This window comes from Carcharodon carcharias, chromosome 16 (genome assembly GCF_017639515.1).
Source record: "Carcharodon carcharias isolate sCarCar2 chromosome 16, sCarCar2.pri, whole genome shotgun sequence".
Lineage (NCBI taxonomy): Eukaryota > Metazoa > Chordata > Chondrichthyes > Lamniformes > Lamnidae > Carcharodon > Carcharodon carcharias.
Window position 1 is genome coordinate 113,568,523 of NC_054482.1, and position 19,949 is coordinate 113,588,471.

Sequence of the window (19,949 nt, forward strand, 5' to 3'; positions counted from 1 at the left end):
AGGGAAGGAGTTCCGAGGGGCAGGATGGAGTTCAGAGCGGGGAAGAAGTTTGGAGAGGACCAGGACTTTGGGTGGAGGAAGGAGCTCGGAGTGGGGGAAGGAGTCCAGGCGGAGGAAGACATTCAGAGCGGGGAATGATTTCGGAGAGGGACAGGCCTCTTGGTGGGGGGGTGGGGAGGACGTCAGAGTGCGGGACGAAGGAGTTCGGAGGGCAGGTCTTCAGGGGGAGGATGGAGTCTGGGGGAGGGGTGAGTTTGACGGTCAGAAGGGGTCCAGGGGGAGGAAGGAGTCTGGGGCAAGGAAGGAATAAGAGTAGAAGGGGGAGTAAAGGTGGAGGAGGGGGTAAGGCAGGACGATGTCCCGGTGAAAATGCAAGGGAGGAGTTTGTGGAGTTGATGGCTGTCTCCTGAGAATGGTAGGAGGGAATGGTGAGTATGAGAGGGGGCAGAGTAAGCTGGAAGGGTGGGAGGGTGAGGGTTCGATGGTAGTAGTAGAAGGAATGGCCAGGGTAGTTGGTGGGGACTCGGAAGCAGGCACGGACCGTGGGGATGGGAAGGAGGAGGTCGGGGAGGTCAATGTGGATTGAGGTGGGATTCTCAGGATGATAGGGAACGTGCAAGTTCACCTGGACATCTGGGAAAGAAGAGGGTTCTGGTTGGTAGCTAATGGTGGGGAGGTAGAGGGTGATGCCGGGTGGTGGGGGGGGTGGTGCGGTGGGGCAACAGTGATGGGGGAAAGGATGTGGGTGACTGGGAGAGGGGAAAGGACTTGGGAGCTGGAAAGAAACCTTAGCACAAGCATGCTTTGGAATTTGAAAGTGGGCGGAGCCTCGTGTTGGACGGGCACAGGTGCTTCATGGGAGTGAGGTCAGTGGGTGAGCGGAGATGCGGGTCGGCTCAGATGGACAACTGGATGAGAACCCCAGCAGACAGCATTGGAAATACTTGGGACAATTACCTTCAGTGTAATACACGACCACAGCCATTTTGGAAATTGTTTGTCAAGGATATGCCGGCTTTCACATCATAAGATGGTGGCAAAATGTTGGCAGAACATGGCAGAGCAAGGTTGCTGCTGATCGGGAGCAGAAACATTTTTGACCTGAATCTGTTTGGCCTTTTTTAAACCCTTCGTTAAACTTCTTGAAAGTCCCACAAGGGACTGAAAGCGCAGCACAAAAATGATCGGATCTCGGCGATATCGGCGCGGGACAAAAGCTGGGTCAACTGATTCGGCTTACTGGCTCTCTAATCTTCACCAAAGCCTACCAATTATTTGAGTGATTCCAACATTTTCAGATTTTATTTCTTTCTCCTGGCACAGCCTGAGGTTGAGGTTTGGGCTGCAGCTTAATTGAAAGCTGTTATTTTGCTGCTGATTTTAATTCACCACAGTCACATGGCAGAGAAACAAACCCCAAGGCACCGAGGGGAATGTAAAGAGGGCCGGCGAAGGTTTGATGACTAATTTATCACAGTGCAACTTCTGCTTTCTCAATAACAGAACAGCAGATAAGTCCAATGAGAGTGGTTTCTTCATCAGCAGCTGGGGAGAACACACTAGGTGAATTAGTTTGCAACAGAGCCGCTCATGATATGGAAGCACCGTCTATCCTTGCTCCGTTCTTCCTGTTGATCGCTCACATCAGTTCCAGTGTCGCTGAAATCTCCTGCAGAGATGAAGCTGGTCAACCAGTGGATTGGTGAGTACAACGTGCCACACAACCAGTGGATTGGTGAGTACAACGTGCCACACAACCAGTGGATTGGTGAGTACAACGTGCCACACAACCAGTGGATTGGTGAGTACAACGTGCCACACACCCAGTGGATTGGTGAGTACAACGTGCCACACAACCAGTGGATTGGTGAGTACAACGTGCCACACAACCAGTGGATTGGTGGGTACAACGTGCAGCACAGCCAGTGGATTGGTGAGTACAATGTGCCACACAACCAGTGGATTGGTGGGTACAATGTGTCACACAACCAGTGGATTGGTGAGTACAATGTGCCACACAACCAGTGGATTGGTGGGTACAATGTGTCACACAACCAGTGGATTGGTGGGTACAACATGCAGCACAGCCAGTGGATTGATGGGTACAATGTGTCGCACAACTAGTGGATTGATGGGTACAATGTGCTGCACAACCAGTGGATTGGTGGGTACAATGTGTCACACAACCAGTGGATTGATGGGTACAATGTGCCACACAACCAGTGGATTGGTGAGTAGAGTGTGCCACACAATCAGTGGAAGGAGCTTGAGGCTGCGTGAGTCTAGATCCAAGTGGACCCACAGCTAAAAAGAGTCCCCCATTTCTTGGTAATTCAGAAAGAAAGCATTTGCATTTATGTAGCACCTTTCACAAACCCAGGATATCCCTAAGTGCTGTACAGCCAATGAAGTGCTTGTCACTGTTATAATGTAGGAATCCTGACAGCCAATTTGTACACAGAAAGGCTTCACAAACAGCAATGGGGTAGATGATCAGGTATTCTGTCTTAGCAATGTTAGTTGAGGGATAAATACTGGCCAGGAATCTGAGAAGGGCTCCCCTGCTCTTTTTTGCAATAATGCTGTAGGATCTTTTACATCCGTCTTATAAGGTTGAATACCTTATCCGGAAGATGGCACCTCGGACAGTGCAGCACTCCCTCAGTACTGCCCTGAAGTATCAACCTAGATGTTGGTTGAAGGATAGATATCGGCCAGGTCACCAGGTAGAACTCCCATACTCTTCTTCAAAATGGTGTGGTGGGGTCTTTTACATCAGCCTGCAAGGCAGATAGGGCTTCAGTTTAACATCTCATCTGAATGACGACACCTCCTACTGTGCAGCACTCCCTCAGTATGGCGCTGGAACGTCAGCCGGATTGTGCGCTCAAGGCCGGGATTTTGCGACCCCCGTCATGGGTGGGACCCACCACCCCGGGCGAGGTGGTGCCCCAGCCAGAAGCCCGTTGACTTGCGGCGGGGCTGGGAGATTGTGGCTGTGGAAAATCCTGCTGCAGGTCTCTGGAGCAGGACTGTGGATCCTCTGACTCAAGGCAGGAGCTCCAACTGAGCCACGGGTGATACCAGTATTCACAGAGTACACGGACTGGCTGGTGTGGGAATTGAAAGAAATTTCACGCTAAATCATAGGCTAAACATAGGCAAAGTAGCAGGTGCTCTCTCTGCACCTATTCATATAGTTGTTCGCCTGTGACAGCTCAGCGTTAAAACTGAATGGATGAATTGGAATGTATTCTAATCTTCACTGACGTTCTTCGCTGTAATGCATTCAAAAAGCTTCACACCCAGCTCAAATATGTTCATACTATTATGGCATGACTCATAGAGGTCTGCAGCACAGAAAAAGGCCCTTCAGCCCATCGAGTCTGCGCCTGTCAATCAAGTACCTAACTATTCTAATCCCATTTTCCTGCCCATACCCTTGTACGCCATGGCATCGCAAGTGCGCATCCAAATACTTATTAAGTGTTATGAGGGTTTCTGCCTCTACCATCCTTTCAGGCAGTGAGTTCCAGATTCCCACCACCCTCTGGGTGAAAAAATTCTTCCTCACATCCCCTCTAAACCTCCTGCTCCTTACCTTAAATCTACGCCCCCTGGTTATTGATCCCTCCACCAAGGGGAAAAGTTCCTTCCTGTCTACCCTATCCATGCCCCTCATAATTTTATACACCTCAATCATGTCCCCCCTCAATCTCCTCTGCTCCAGGGAAAGTAACCCCAGTCTATCCAATCTCTCCTCATAACTAAAACTCTCCAGCCCAGGCAAATCCTGGTAAATCTCCTCTGCACTCTCTCTAGTGCAATCACATCCTTCCTATAACGTGGATTCTAGAACTGCACGCATATTGAATGGATAGTTTTTGTGAATGAGAGTGTTGGGTCCATCTTCATTCGGTAACTTCACGAGGTTTCATTTATATACAAGGTCAGAGCACTGAGTGTTACATTAGTACTGACTAGATAGTTTCACCCACAAGTCTATTTACTGTGCTATCATATACAGGTGCAAAAAATCAGGCGAAGCCTTCAGGTAAAGTAGGATTAGAGGCAGTGGCGATCCAGACCAAGAGGCGTCTTGGCAGTGAGGACAATGGTGGGGGTGGTGATGGCTGTAGTGGCAGTGGCAGCGTTGATGGTGGTGGGGGCAGTGGTGACGATGGTGATGGCAGTAATGGTGATGACAGCGGTGGTGGCTGTCATCGTGATGGTGGTTATGAAGGTGAAGGTGGTGATGGAGGTGGTGGCGGTGGTGATGGCAGTGGTGGTGGGTGGGTGTGGTGGTGGTGACAGTGGTGGAGGTGGTGGTGGCAATGGTGTTGATGGCAGTGATGGTGATGGCAGTGGTGGTGGCAGTCATGGTGATGGTGATGGTGGTGGTGGTGATGGCGGAGGTGGTGATGGCGGAGGTGGCTGTGGTAGTGATCGTGATGATGGTGGTGGTAGTGCTGTTGATGATGGTGATGGCAGTGGTGGCGGTGGTGCCAGTCGTGTTGCTGGTGGTGGTGATGGTTGTGATGACGGTGGTGGCAGTGGTGGTGGTGGTGATGGTGGAGAACAAAAACAGCGGAAGGTAAGGGGAGACCTTTAACAAAGTTACCCCGGTAGAAGAATTACCCCAGATTTGTTAAGGTAAGGCCGTGTTTTACAAATTTGATCGCATTTTTTGAGGTTGTAACCAGGAGTGTTGATGAGGGTAATGCATTTGATGTGGTCTACATGGACTTTAGCAAGGCTTTTGATGAGGTCCCTCATGGCAAACGGTTCAAGGAACTAAGAGTCCATGGTATCCAAGGCAAAGTGGCACATTGGATTCAAGATTGGCTGAGAGGCAGGAAGCAGAGGGTGATGGTAGAGGGATGTTTCTGTGACTGGAAGTCTGTTTCCAGTGGGATTTTGCAGGGCTCGGTGCCGGAGCCCTTGCTGTTTGTGGTGTAAATGAATGATTTTGACTTAAATGTAGTTTTCACCCAGAGGGTGGTGGGAATCTGGAACTCATTGCCTAAAAGGGTGGTAGAGGCAGAAACCCTCATAACATTTAAGAAGTATTTGGATGTGCGCTTGCGATGCCATGACATACAAGGCTATGGGCCTAGTGCTGGAAAATGGGATTAGAGTAGTTAGGTACTTGTTTGACCGGAGCAGACTCTGTGCTGTAGACCTCTCTGTCTCTATGATCCTAGGAAATATGATCAAGCGGTTCGTGGATGACACAGAAGTTGGTAGAGTTGTAAATAGTGATGACAATAGCTGTAAACGGCAGGAAGATATCAATGGACTGGTCAGGTGGGCAGAGCAGTGGCAAATGGAATTCAACCCAGAAAAGTGTGAGGTAATGCATTGGGAGGGCTAACAAGGCAAGAGATTACACTATGAATGGTAGGACCCTAGAAAGTACTGAAGATCAGAGGGACCTTAGTGTGCATATCCACAGAACCCTGAAGGTAGCACGGTAGGTAGATAAGGTGATTAAGAAGGCATATGGGATACTTGCCTTTATTAGCCGAGGCATAGGTTACAAGAGCAGGGAGGTTATACTGCAACTGTGTAAAACGCTGGTTAGGCCACAACTGGAGTACTGTGTGCAGTTCTGGTCACCACATTATAGGAAGGATGTGATTGCACTGGAGGGGGTGCAGAGGAGATTCACCAGGATGCTGTCTGGGCTGGAGGGTCTGAGCTATGAGGAAAGATTGGATAGGCTGGGGTTGTTTTCCTTGGAGCAGTGAAAGTTGAGAGGGGACCTGATAGAGATGTATAAGATTATGAGGGGCATTGATAGGGTAGATTAGTAGAGGGATCAATAACCAGGGGGCATAGATTTAAGATAAGAGGTAGAAGGCTAAGAGGGGAGCTGAGGAGAAATTTTTTCACCCCAGAGGGTGGTGAGAGCCTGGAACTCACTGCCTGAAAGGGCGGTTGAGTCAGAAACTCTTATAACCTTTAAGAAGTATTTAGATATTCACTTGTATTGCTATAGCCTCCAGGGCTATGGGCCAAGCGCTGGAAAATGAGATTAGTGTAGTCAGATCCTAGCTGACCAGGGCAGACACAATGGGCCGAATGGCCTCCTTCTGTGCTGTAAAGATCTATGAGTCTATAAGATATAATAGGGATTATATCTGTTAATTATATCCCTTAGAGATCATTTCTGTGAGGATTGGGATGAGATTAATAGGAAGGATGTGAATAGCATTGGAAGAATGGGTGGTATGGGATGGGTGGTATGGGAGGGGTGGATGAAACGACGGAATTGCTTAAGTGTGGCTAAATGACGGGGGCAATTACTTGATACAACTTATTCAAAAGATATTCTTTGTGGTAAAAATAAATATTCACTAGATTTGAATCAAAACATTTTAGAAAAGCCGTCTAATAAATTAAAAGAATACATCAGCAATGACCCTATAGATGAAGAAGATGCTAACTGTGCGTATGTTCCAGAGTTTCTACACAGTCTAACTCCAATACGCAGGCCAACACACAAACTTAGACCCAAGGAAGGAGCAGTTATAATGTTGCTACAAAACTTTAGAAGGACTTTGCCATGGAACAAGATGGTAATGAGGAAGTTGTTTTCTTCGATGATAGATGCTGGAATTATATCAGCAGATTTCAAGGAAATTTGAGTGTTTATTCATAAGAACCTAAGACGTAGAAGCAGGAGTAGGCCATTCGGTCCACTGAACCTACTCCCCCATTCACTGAGATCATGGTTGACCTGATGTGGCCTTAACTCCACATACCTGTCTGTCCCCCATAACCCTTGATTCCCTTGCCCATCCAGAATCTGCCTTGAATAAATTCAGTGACCCAGCCTCCACTGCTCTCCGGGGGACTGAATTCCAAACACTCACGATCCTTGGAGAGAAGAAATTCCTCCTCATCTCCGTCATGAATATGAGACCTTTTAATTTGAAGCTGTGCTCCCTAGTTCTAGATTCCCCCCACGAGGGGAAACATGCTCTCAGCATCCACCCTGTCAAGCCCCCTCAGAATCTTGTATGTTTCAGTAAGACCACCTCTCATCCTTCTAAACTCCAATGAGTATAGGCCCGACCTGCTCAACTTTTCCTCAACTTCCCCATCCCAGGGGATCAGGCTAGTGAATTTTCTCTGAACTGCCTCCAATACAAACATGTCCCACCTAAATTAAGGTGGCCAAAACTGCATACAGTACTCTAGGTGTGGTCTCACCAATGCCCAAACAATATTGAGCCCTTCAGATGTAAACCTGCCTTTTCAACTCTGGAGAAAACAGTTCCCAATTAGACTTTCGTCATTACAACTATAAACAAGTCGCAAGGTCAGATTCTTGACAATATTTGCATTTATATTCCTAGGTCTGTTTTTACACATAGACGGCTTTGTGTATCTTGTTCCAGAATGAAAAGTTTTGATTCTGTTTAAGTCTTTGATGAAAGAATTAACAGAAATCCAGTATTTTAAAAAGTACTATTGCAATAAAAGTACTATTGTGGTTTCTGCAAGCAGATTATTATTTTACATATAAACAAAAATTCAAATTTATATAGGGCAGAGTTGACATTTTACCCGCTGGCTCGGATGGAGGGTTTTCATGCCATATCGTCCCAAGCTTGTGCATTCCTGGGAAACAGGCCATTTCCATGGTGGGCGGACTCTCAATCGCCCGCGATGACATCACCTCACTGCTTCATCACGCCAGGCGCCATGTTTAAAGTTCAGCCGCGCTCACACATCTCAGTGCTTCCAGCCCACCACTACTGCAGGGAAGACATCCATGGAAAGCAAAAAGATTAAAGCCCCCAGGTTTAATGACGCACCACTGAAATGCCATTTGAATGCCGTGGAGGCCCACCTGTACCCCCGCTCTGCCCGCAGGACGGGCAACGGGTGTCACCAATCCAGCATGCCAAGCAGCAGCAGTGGTGGTCAGTGCCAACGCTGCACTGAAGAGGTTGCCCATCCAATGCAGATGGAGGACGAATGATCTTATCTATGCAGCCAGGGTATGGCAACCATCTCAGCACTCTGAACTCACACACTCAAGCCCATCACATATTCACTGGCATCTCACTCACTGCCAGCTCAAGGGGCATCGCCATCCATTCTCACACACATACCCTCACATCTCCATCTGGCCTCATCTCCTCCAGAGACTGCCTCCTCAGCCCTCACCATCTTGAGGCTGCTTGTACAGATCGATATGTGCCCCCCAACACACACCCTGGGATACAGCCCCTTCCCCAGTACAGCTCTCGCCCTGCAGCCTCTTCCCTTGCCTGAGGCCACTTCTCCCCCTTTCCCCAAGCAAGACCTTGCCCTGCATCCCATTGAAAAGCCACCCACGTATGGCTGACCTGGAAGGCAGAGACCTGTCTGTGAGGCCCCTCTAAAGTGATGTGTTGCTGTCTGTGAAGCCTGGCGCTGATGACTGCCCGAAGCAAGGTAGGCAAACAAGCCTTGAAGCCCCAAGCAAAGTGCAGTCTGCCAGGTGCACGTCGCTTATGTGCTGTTGTGAAACACATCGGTGTGTTTTCCCGCCAAAGTGGGCGGATGATCCAGAGGGGCAGGGGGGAGGGGGGAGGGGGGAATGAGTCCGGTGGGCTGGCCTTATAATGAAATGCTGCTGTATTACAATGAGGTTCCCGGCATCCGATGACAGGAAACACGGCCCACCATCGGCCGGCTGAGTGGATAATCGCAAACTGGTTTCACACCGTCTGTTCACACCATCGAACATAGGCAGACACAGGAAATCCCAGCCATAGAGTCCATATTGTAATAAAATATCCCAAAACGCTTCACAGAAGCATTATAAAACAAAATTGGACACCGAGCCACATAAGGGGATGTTAGGGCAGATGTCCAAATGTTTGATTAAAGAGGTAGCTTCTAAAATGTTTTGTAAAGAGGGAAAGCAAGATAGAGAGGTGAAGAAGTTTTGGGAGAGAATCCCAGAGCTTAAGCCCTCAGCAGCTGAAGACATGGCCAGCGATAGTGGAGCAATTAAAATCGAGGCGCACAAGAGGCCAAAATTATCTCAGAGGATTGTCAGGCTAGAGGAGGTTCTAGAGATAGGTAGGGGTGGTCATGGGGGGATTTGGAAACAAGGATGAGAATTCTAAAATCAAGGCATTGCTTGACTGGGAACCAAAGTAAGTCAGCAAACACAGGGGTGGTGGGTGAGTGGGACTTGGCGCGAATAAGGACATTTGCAACAGGACTTTGGATGATCAGATTCTCACAGAGGCCAGAGTGTGGGAGGCCAGTCAGGATGGTGTTGGAATAGTCAAGCATAGAGGTAACCAATGCATGGATGAGTGTTTCAGCAGCAGATAAGCTGAGACATAGCTTTATACATAAACATGGACATCTTGGACTAAACTGGCACTCTAGTGCAGCAATGAGAGACTATATTGTTGAAGGTGCAATGTTAAATTTTTACAGTTCTTAACAGATTAACATCCCAAATACTTCTAAGCGTTAGATGTTTTGGTATTTTATTCTGCCATTTTTCTACTCTTTTGCTCTTTGTTATTTCCTTACCTCACAGGTTTGCCATCTACAAGCTGCCCAAACATCAAGTTCATCAAACTGTCGGGATGGGATTAACATATATGTACTTGGATCCTTCAACTGTAGATTGGCAGCAGAGCAAATACCTTGTCAATATGACGGAGAGTGCCCTAGGGAGAACTCTGCATCAGCTTTACTCCACCTATAAATCAAAGGCAAGTGTAAATGCACAGTGTGACCAATCCACATGCACAGTAAAGCAATAGGGTCCCGGTGAGAATTCCCTGATCATTTCTTCCAGAATGTCACAAAGTGCTCCTTGAGTGAAGAAGTTGCAGTTCTGGGGATGAAATGCTTTGCACCATCAAATCCGGCACTGATACAATTGTCTGTTTAACTGCATGACTCATAGATCTACCCTCTACTCTACCAATGTCAGGGGCGTTCAATGTAAGAGTGTGTTCTCTTACAGCATTGTCATAGCTTTCCATTTCGCAAAACCTGTCATGAGTGTGAGATTACCAGTCAGTGCTGAGTTAGGGCAAATTTTGGAACAGCTTACCCCATTTCACTTGGGACCCTTGCAAAGCAAAACATTTGACCTATCATAAAAACAAAAATATCGCAGATGCTGGAAATCTGAAATAAAAACAGAAAATGCTGAAAAAACTCAGCAGGTCTGGCAGCATCTGCGGAGAGAGAAACAGACTTTTGTGCCCATATTATTCTTCTACACCTATCGTCCCAGTCTGGATTTAAGATGGCATCCCATAAATCAGGGCTTTGTGACGCATTAACTGTTGCAGAATGTACGCAGGTTAATGTGAGGAGGCAGAATTCTACCATAGCTGTGGTTGAGCGAGTCCTTCAGTGGTTGAGCAAGTCCTTCATGCTTCCATTCTATTTATGCGATTATAAATGCCCAACCTGGGACAAGAGTTGGGAAGATTGTGATTGCTTCTTTACCCTTACCCCTTGACATCCCAGGAGCAGTTTGGATCCTTTCCCAGGAATTTCACCTGGCTCTTCGCCCAAAAATTCCCATGCTCACTGAGAGGGAATAGGCTCCAGTGTGGATCTCTTGAGTGAGCTAACAATGAAGAGCGCAAAACTAACCCATCCCAGAAGTTCAATTGTTTTCATGATGTAGGTTCAAAATTCCTTCCTGTACTTAAAAACAGAAAACGCTGGAAAAACTCAGCAGGTCTGACAGCATCTGCGGAGGGAGAAACAGAGTTTTGAGTCTGTATGACTTTTCTTCTTCTTTGGGATGAAGTCATAGGGAGTCAAAGTCACCAGCAAAATCCCACCTCACCAAATTACACCGCCTGAAATTAAACAACATAGGAATTACAGTGTCAAAATTGGTCACTTGGGTCAACTGGTCTGTACCGGTGTTTAGGCTTCACAGGATTCTCCTCCCAATACTATTTCATCTCACCTTATCTGCAGATCATTTTCTTTTCACCCTCATCTGCCTATCTGCTTCCTCATAAATATATCTGTACTATTCATCTCAACCACAGCTTGCTGTTACTGAGATTCACATTTTCACCACTCTTGAAGTTTCTCCTGAATTCCTTGTTGGGTTTATAAGTGATTATCTTAAGTTTATGTCCTTCAGCTGTGCTCTCGATCTCCCACAGGTGGAAACACCTTTTCTGTGTCCAGTTTAACAAGGTCCTCCACCCCACCCATCCTTCTCTTTTCTAGAAAAAAGGGCCTCGCCTTTTCAATCTTTCCAGATAGTTACAATCTCTTTGTTCTGGTATCATCCTTGTTAATCAATTTGCAATTTTCTCCAATGTCCCTACGCTTTTTGAAATGTGGGGACCAGAACTGTGCAAAGAAATCTAAATATTGCCTAACCAAACTTCTTTATATGTTTAACCTCTTTGTTTCTCAATTCTATTCCTCTAGAAATGAGGTCTCATGCTTGGTTTGCTTTTTTTGTTGCCTTGTTATCCTGTGTTGCTACTTTTAGTGATTTGTGAATCTGTCTCCCTGGATCCCTTTGTTCCTCTGCTTCAATTAGACTCTCATTTCCCAAAGAGTATGAGACATAAGAAGAACATGAAAAGAAATGGGAGCAGGAGTAGGCTACTGGAGCCCTCAGGCCTACTCTGCCATTCAATAAGATCATGGCTGATCTGATTGTGGCCTTAACTCCACTCGGCTGTCTGCCCCTCATAACGCTTCACTCCCTCATCGATGAAAAATCTGTCCAACTCACCCTTGAATATATTCAATGACCCAGCTTCCACTGCTCGCTGGGGAAGAGAATTCCAATTCACTAACCATCCTCTGAGAGAAGAAATCCCTCATTTCTGACTTAAATTTGAGACTTCTTATTTCGATACCACCTTCTGCCACCCACCAAAATGCACCACCTCACACTTGTTTTTAGTGAGATCCATTTGCCATTGACTCACCCACCCTTCAAGTTTTGTAACCTCTCCTGTTTACCTTGTGTGACTTTATGGAATTTATATGTTTGGACTGGGAGCTATCATTGTTGTTCCCCTGGAAACAGGTCAAAGAAAGAGCATATTTTATCTACAATGATGCTGCACCATTAATGCCTTATGACGTGAAGCATGGACACACAAAAGGTAACTAAATGTTAAAAAAACAAAAAACTGCGGATGCTGGAAATCCAAAACAAAAACAGAATTACCTGGAAAAACTCAGCAGGTCTGGCAGCATCGGCGGAGAAGAAAAGAGTTGACGTTTCGAGTCCTCATGACCCTTCAACAGAACTGAAGGGTCCGTTCTGTGGAAGGGTCATGAGGACTCGAAACGTCAACTCTTTTCCTCTCCGCCGATGCTGCCAGACCTGCTGAGTTTTTCCAGGTAATTCTGTTTTTGAACTAAATGTTATATACTGTTGGCACAGAGTGTTGAATACATTGGGTGGTTAATCCGGATTGGATTTGAACTCAAGTATGTGGAGCCCAAAAATCCTGGAGTTGAACTCAGTCTGTTTATATTTATGAATTTGGAACTCTTTAGTAAATTTATGGGAACAAAATGTCTTAAAGTGGCTGCTGTATTATGGTTTTATTTTCCCTTCCCCTCACATTTGGGATTAATGGAGTCTCTCGATACCTGTGACAATGATATTGAGGGCGAAAGTGAAATGTCAAGGATTATCAATTTTCAGAGCAATATCGAAATAAGCTAGGTCACTTGTCAACATTGGATAGGTATTACATGACAGGACAAGCAGCTGGTTGCAGTTCACCATTGGTTAATAATTAGCCAATATATAATGGGCTCACCATTGGTCAATTCTTTGGGGAGGTAAAGGATAATGACCTTGGCAACAGTTAACCATGATTTTATACCTCAGTTCTGATTACCAACCCAATATCATCCACCACTTCTTCCCTTCCTATAGCAGGAGGGGAAATTGTCCTTTTCACATCAACATTTCACGCGTTTTGTGTCCAATTTTCTTTCCTCCTTTCATGTTGGTCTTCACTCATGGTTTTTGAGGACCAGACACACCATCAGGCTTCACATTCATGGTGAGCTTCACTAGTCCATAAGCGTTGGGCTTTGACAGGATTTTCTACCAGAGGGACTTTGAACCAAATTTGATCCACAGTTGACTTGTCCTCATCTCCATAATCAAGACAGGAAAAGGAAAAAAATGAGACTTGCATTTATATAATGCCTTTCGGTGATATCAGGATTTTCCAAAGCACTTTACAGCCAATGAAATACTGAAATACTTCTGCAAACACTAACCGTGGTAATGCAGGAAACATGCAGCCAATTTGTGTACAGCAAGCTCCCACAAGCTGCAAGGTGACAATGAGCAGATAATCTATCTTAGGCATTTGTTGAGGGATTGGCCAGGGCTCTACTACAAAGTAGTACTAAGGGATCTTCAATGTTCACCTGGCTGAGCAGATGGCACCTCAGCTTATTGCCTTTTCTGAAAGATGGCACCTGTGACACTGCTGCACTCCGCCCTGCACTAGAATGTCAAGCCTGTATTTCGCACTCAAATCCCTGCAGTGGGACCATGAACCCGCAACCCTTGTGACTCAGAGGCCCGAGTGTTACCAACTGAGCCACAGCCTTAAATAAACGCAGAAAATGCTGTGAATGTTCAGTCTGGCAGCATCTGTGGAGGGAGAAATGGGGTTAACTTTTCAGGTCGATGACCTTTTGTCTGAATGCCTAAGGAACTAATTCCTCCATGGCTGAGGTGAAGCAATTTGAACCAAGTGTTCCATCAGTCCCACAGAAAGAATATGGAGTGCGTCGGTACCTGTAAAGTGTCAATATTCCATCATGCAGAACTGGCAGATAAAGCTCTCAGCCAGCAGTGCCAATTTGAATAACTATCTATGAACCATTTGTAATGCTATCCTGCTTTACTTCACCCTTAAACCACTCTCCTCACCTTAACCCAGAAGCACGTTCTTGCCCACCTCACTAGAATATTTGATTTACTCACGTTGCAGCTTGCTTGAAGGTAGTTTGTTATTACAGAGTCAAAAACGTGAGTGAAATTCACACGTTAACAGCTCTAACAGATGCTTCATGGACCACAACTGAGAGTTACAGCTATTTTTAAATGAATTTTCATTTTGCATTCTTAAAGCAATGGTAGCCTAAATTAATTAATGAAGGTTATCAGCAATTTGTTCTTTTGTTGAGAGATTTATTTTGGCTTTTAAGAAGTCATTGTGAGTTGCACAGGGTTACACAGAAATGCACAAGGATTTTAGCAGCATCCAGTTGAGAGGGCCTTAATTTAACATCCCACTCCAAAGACGGCACCTCCAACACTGCAGCACTCCCTCATTACCTCATTGAAGTGTCAGCAGAACGGAGACTTGATGTTTTATCACCCAGGGTGGAGCATGAACTCACGGCCTTCTGACTCAGGTAAAAAGACAGACCTCACATTTCCATAGCATCTCTCGCGACCTCAGGATGTCCAGCTTTACAGCGATTGAAGTACGTTTTTAAAAGTGTAGTCACTTTGCAATGTAGGAAATGTGGTAGCCAATTTGTACACAGCAAGATCCCACAAGCAGTAAGACCAGATAATCTGTTTAAGTGGTGTTGTATGAAGGATAAAAATTAGCCAGGGCACCGAAGAGAGCGCCCCTGCTCTTCAGAGCCAGAGGCCTGTGATTTATTTACCAGCCACAATAGTGAGAGTCGGCAGACAACTTTCCCATATGAGAGCATCAGAGCCCAGCCCAGCCCTGTCTTTGTCCAGGGTTTTCACACACATGCCCACAAGAGCACACACACATGCACACAAAACACACACATAGAAAACACATACACATGCACAAAACACGCACGCCTACCAAACACACAGAAAACATACTCAAACATACAAAGCTTCCACACACGCCCACCCACACACGCCCACACAAAAGACAAACACACAGTCGTATGCATACACACGCACAAAAACACACACAAAGCACATGCACACATACATGCACACGCACACATAAATGACACAATAGACACACACAAAACACACGCACAAACACACGCTAGCCGCAGCAGCAGCAGGAGTTACTGGACGGTGGCCAGGAGCACGGGGCACTGACTAATTTTGTTTTCCTCCCCCTCATGTTGTTAGCACCATTTTTGGATAAACTCTGCTGAGATGGAGTAACTGACTCAGCACGAACTCAATCTGAGGCATTTCTGTCCTGGATCTGCTGAGACAGCTTTGCGATTTTCCCTTTTTAAATAAGTGAGTTTCAGTTTCTCAACTTTGAAATCATTAGGCATACGGGGATCAGCAAGTATCAGAAATCTGAACAAACGGATCAGCAAATATCAGGAGGTTGAGCAGAGAGGTCAGCACACTTGGGAATCTGTGAAGGAGTCTAAGTGTAGAGCGAGGGTATAGTATAATTATTCATTTTCTTTGATCAGCTGTTTATTAATTACAAAAAAAATTGGAGATGAGGAATAAGACTCTTCGGCTGATAGTTAAACATCATCCAATTGTGGAACGAGCAAACTTTCTGCTTTCCAATTAGCTTGGGAACACAGCATGTCGGTGTGTTGGGAAGTCATCAGTGAGAGCCAGGGTTGTCAATCATCTAGCTTCACCATCTTGCAGCACAAATCTGGAATTCAGGTTCAGAGCTGAGCAGGCCTCGCAAGAGTTTCTTGTTTTCCACGGTCCCACCAATCACCATACCTGCATTCCCAGTATTCATTCTTGCTGATAAATACCTGCACTGCTATCACAAACGTCTAAATTATATCCTATAGTGTCCTTCATGATGCTCATTAGTCATGTGTTTTGACGGTGTGTTACTCATTGTTATCTAATTCTAGGTGTGTTGCTGTTCGACAAAGCCCAAGGGTTCTGGCTGAGTCACAGCACCCCAAACTTCCCTCCCTTCCCTGAGAAGGGTTATTCATGGCCTTCCTCTGGAAGGAAATTTGGACAGACTCTCTTCTGTTTTACATATAATTACAGCCAGATGATGGAAATCGGTAAGGAATTCTTATTGTATGTTATGTATGTAAGGGGTGGGTGATGTTGTTGGGCACATGTCGGTGAGTTAACTTCTCAGGCATAAATAAAGGAATGAGCTTTGCAGCCCTCTGGAGATAGGCTGAAAGGAGGCAGGGGTGGTAAACTGATGGGGGAAGGTGTTGCGAGGTGAGCCCAACACCCTCCCAATGCCAAGGCTTGCAATCAACAGTGGGCACCTCAGTGGCAGGGCCGCCTGCTGGTGGCCAATTTTGCCAGTTGAGTGCATCCCCGATTTTAATTGGCCCCACCATTGGTAGCGGCACCTTCAGTTTCTTAGGCCCCAAGATCTGAAATACCTTCTCTACTCCACTCTGCCTCTCTACTTTGTTTTCATCCTCTAAGACACTCCTTAAAAGCTACACTTTGGCCAACTTTTTGGTCATGTGACCTAATAGCGCCTAATGTGACTCAGTATCATATTTTGTTTTATGTTGTTCCTCTGAAGCCTTGTGGAATGTCTTATTATGTTAAAGATGCTATATAAATACATATTGCTTTTGTTGCCACTACTACAATCCAGAGCATGCTGATCGCCTGCACAAAAAAATCAATGCGAGGAATGGTTTGCCTCGTGTGCTGAGAATAGTTGAGTTTTTGAAGCACAATAGATTTTAAGTTACAGTTTTTTTGTTTGGTACTGGGGGATAAAACCTTACGAAATTGTCACTGACAAACTAATAGCACAAAAATCTTTTTTTACAGGAAGGCAGCTTTTATATTATAACCCGCATGTCTACAATTGGTCTCTTCCTCAAATCTTCCTGCCTGAGCTTTCAGATCTCCGATTTGTTGCCCACGGTATCAGTGTTTCCAAGTCGCCATGGATACGTCACACCAAGCTTACATCCACAGGGGGAGTTCGGTTTCAGAGCTTTGCAAAATACAAGCATTTTGATGATGGTAAGAGCCCAAGCAGCTATGTAAAACAAGCCATTAGAAATGTCGCCCCCATTAAGGAATGGAGGTGACATTAAGGAATGGAAGGCCATTCAGTGAATGATACAGCACAGAAGGAGGCCATTCCGCCCATCGTGCCTGTGCCAGCTCTTTGAAAGAGCTATCCAATTGGTCCCATTCCCTCTGCCCTTCTCCCATGGCCCTGCAAATCATTCTTCTTCAAGTGTTTATCCTTTAGAAAGTTATTATTGAATCTGCTTCCATTGCCCTTTCAGGCAGCGCATTCCAGATCACAACGACCCGCTGTGTTAAAAAAATTTTCCTCATCTCCCCTCCTGTTCTTTTGCCAATTACCTTAAATCTGTACCTCTCCAGTTGCTGACCCTCCCATTTGCAGCTACTTCCTGTCTAATTTTCTCACTTTAAGCTCCTATGTCCACACGTTTAATAGAACCCGACAATAAACACCTGCCACTTTACGGTCTCCTCACTTCCCATGAAGGCCCTGAGAGGGGATAGAAGGACAACTTTGCACAGTCTCCCATTCTAAATGCTGCTGCTGCTTCCTCTGCTTGTCTCCTACCAGGAGATCTGCTGTCACGGTATGTCACAGCTCGTCAGTCTTACTCGATCTTCACACCGCTCTGTGACATCCATCACTCAACTACCCCTAGGCCGAATCCTCTTCCTGCTGCTCTTCACCTTGCCCTCTAGACAAGGACTCTGTAGCTCTGCAGCCAAAATTTATGGACAAAGTACGGCATTTTCTTTTTTGGTTGTCACTCTTTTAAGAGTTCTTTTTGCTCTTTGCAATTTCAGGCACCTCTCCGTCGGTCTTATGTGCATATATGGAAATTTTAACTGTGGGCCGGGATTTTAAGGCCCTGCCTTGGCGTGATCCATCCCTGGTGGATGCTGTGAGCCATTTAAATCGCCATGTGGTTTGGCGGGACCGTAACATCCCGCCGGGAGGGAGGGGCCATAAAACCCTGGCCCATGTGTCTTGCCATCAGCATTTCAAAGACCTCTATTTTCCGCCACAGATCTTTACTGATTGTCCTCTGTAAATGGGGACACAGGGATTTACAATGGCACTGGAGAGGGCGAATGGCCTAATTTTGTTCTTATGTTTCTATGTTCCTAAAAATACGATAAAAGTGCGACAAAAACATAACAACAGGAAGTAAGTTTTTGTGGTCAGGAAATAGATGCAGGTGTAAGATTTTTAATATACTCTTGTATATGTAGCATCTTAGTGCTCACAGATATTTTTAACCATCAGCCACATTCGTCGCTGTTTTTCAGACATTTATGCGGGTTGGGTTGCCCAAGCCTTGAAGACAGATTTGCTGGCGAAAACTTGGAATAGCAGCAAATACGAGCTCCCTTCGAACTGCTCCCTTCCGTATCACGTCTACAACGTGGCAAGGGTCAAACTGCCGGCGCCTGCCCTCTTTGACTCGCACAACGACCACTCCAAGTGGTGCGCTTCTCTGCATTACTACGAACAGTGGATCTGCATTGGGGACCTGAATCGGACATTCGGCCAGATGCAGAGAAGCGGGGGGCTTCTCTGTACACGGCACCCAAATATTTACAAAGCTTTCCGAAGGTCCGTATCCTGGTACAAGAACTGTACGGACACCCAGTAGTGGATCCAGGAGGGACATTGATCTCAAGGTTTAACTCGTTGCTGTAACGTAATAGCCCTTGGATAATAGTTCTTTGACTGGCCTTTGCCCCTACATGCTTGTGTGCTGCCCTGTTAATATGCAAATAGCAGATGAGCCAGGCAACAGAGATTGTCAGCACAGTTCCCTGCTCAGCTTGATCATGCCCGTCACTTGGAAGCTCGTCTAATTTAGAAAACTCAACCAGTTCCTTTTTTTCAAAAAATTTAAATTCTTTTGCCATTTGTGGTTTTGTGATTTTTTTCCCCCCTTTACCTACCCCTGACAAACTGAACTGGTGCTATTAAAGTTTACCTAATATCTTGTCTAAGAATATGTATTACATAGCCCCCTTTAAGTCTATCCAAGATATACAACCTCAATATAATTGGTATTGTTTTCGGCTTTCTGTGAAAAATGCAAGGATTTTGCTCTGTTAGATTTGTACATCTGCTTAAGAGTTGTAGTCATCCACATCTGAGGTGAATGCCACAATCTAAAATGGCTGCTGAGTGAGGGCATTATTTTTATTGAGCTGTGATAGATCAGGCATACCTCAGCAACTGTCATAACTCTTCGACTGAGGCATTAAGGTGTTAAGCCAGTTAGAATTCGAGACAATTGTTTTATCAGCTTATTTGCAGTCCATTGGGTGTCCTTCATGATATTTTGGTTTGGAAGAAGTACTGAAGAGGGTTGCGTGTTGGTCATGGGTCAAGATAGTATTACTTGGCCTCACTTTCAAAGTGGATACCGTATGTTTCCGTTCTGGGAATCCATTTTGAGCTTCTAAAAGGCTGTTCAGACAAACAAAACTGAACAAAGAAATTAGTTCTGATGAAAGGTCATGGACATGAAACATTTTTACGAGGGTGCAATATCTGGCTACACTTGCAATGTAGAAGCTGGTCATTGGTTGACACTCAGACCTGCTTATTGGTTGACACTCACTCTCTCGGAGTAAATCATTGATCAACATCCATTACTGTAAGAGTTGGCTTTTGGTTAGCATTCACACTTTATGAGCTGATTATTGGTGAAAATTCAGACTTGACATTGGCTGACACTCACTCTCTCGGAAGTGACTCTTGGTTGATACTCACTCCTTCGGAACAGATCATTGGTCACAGAATCACAGAATGATTACAATGCAGAGGGAGGCCATTCGGCCCTTCATGCCTGTACTAACTCTCCGAAAAAGCAATTCGTTATTGCCATTCCCCCATCTTCTCCCTGTAACCCTGAAAGTTCTCACTTTTCAGAAAGCAGTCTAATTCCATTGGAATGCCCCGATTGGTCAACAATCATAACCATTGGTT

At 45.7% G+C, this 19,949-nt stretch overlaps 1 protein-coding gene across 1 annotated transcript; it reads left to right on the plus strand.

Annotated features, from left to right (window-relative positions):
- The first annotated feature begins 1,510 nt into the window (after positions 1–1,510).
- Positions 1,511–18,992, plus strand: dnase2b (deoxyribonuclease II beta). The gene is made up of 6 exons (XM_041208430.1): positions 1,511–1,702; positions 9,560–9,737; positions 12,056–12,134; positions 15,859–16,020; positions 16,766–16,963; positions 18,266–18,992. Exons 1-6 carry the CDS (start codon positions 1,521–1,523, stop codon positions 18,610–18,612), a joined length of 1,146 nt encoding a protein of 381 aa, XP_041064364.1. The 5' UTR covers positions 1,511–1,520; the 3' UTR covers positions 18,613–18,992.
- The last annotated feature ends 957 nt before the right edge of the window (positions 18,993–19,949 follow it).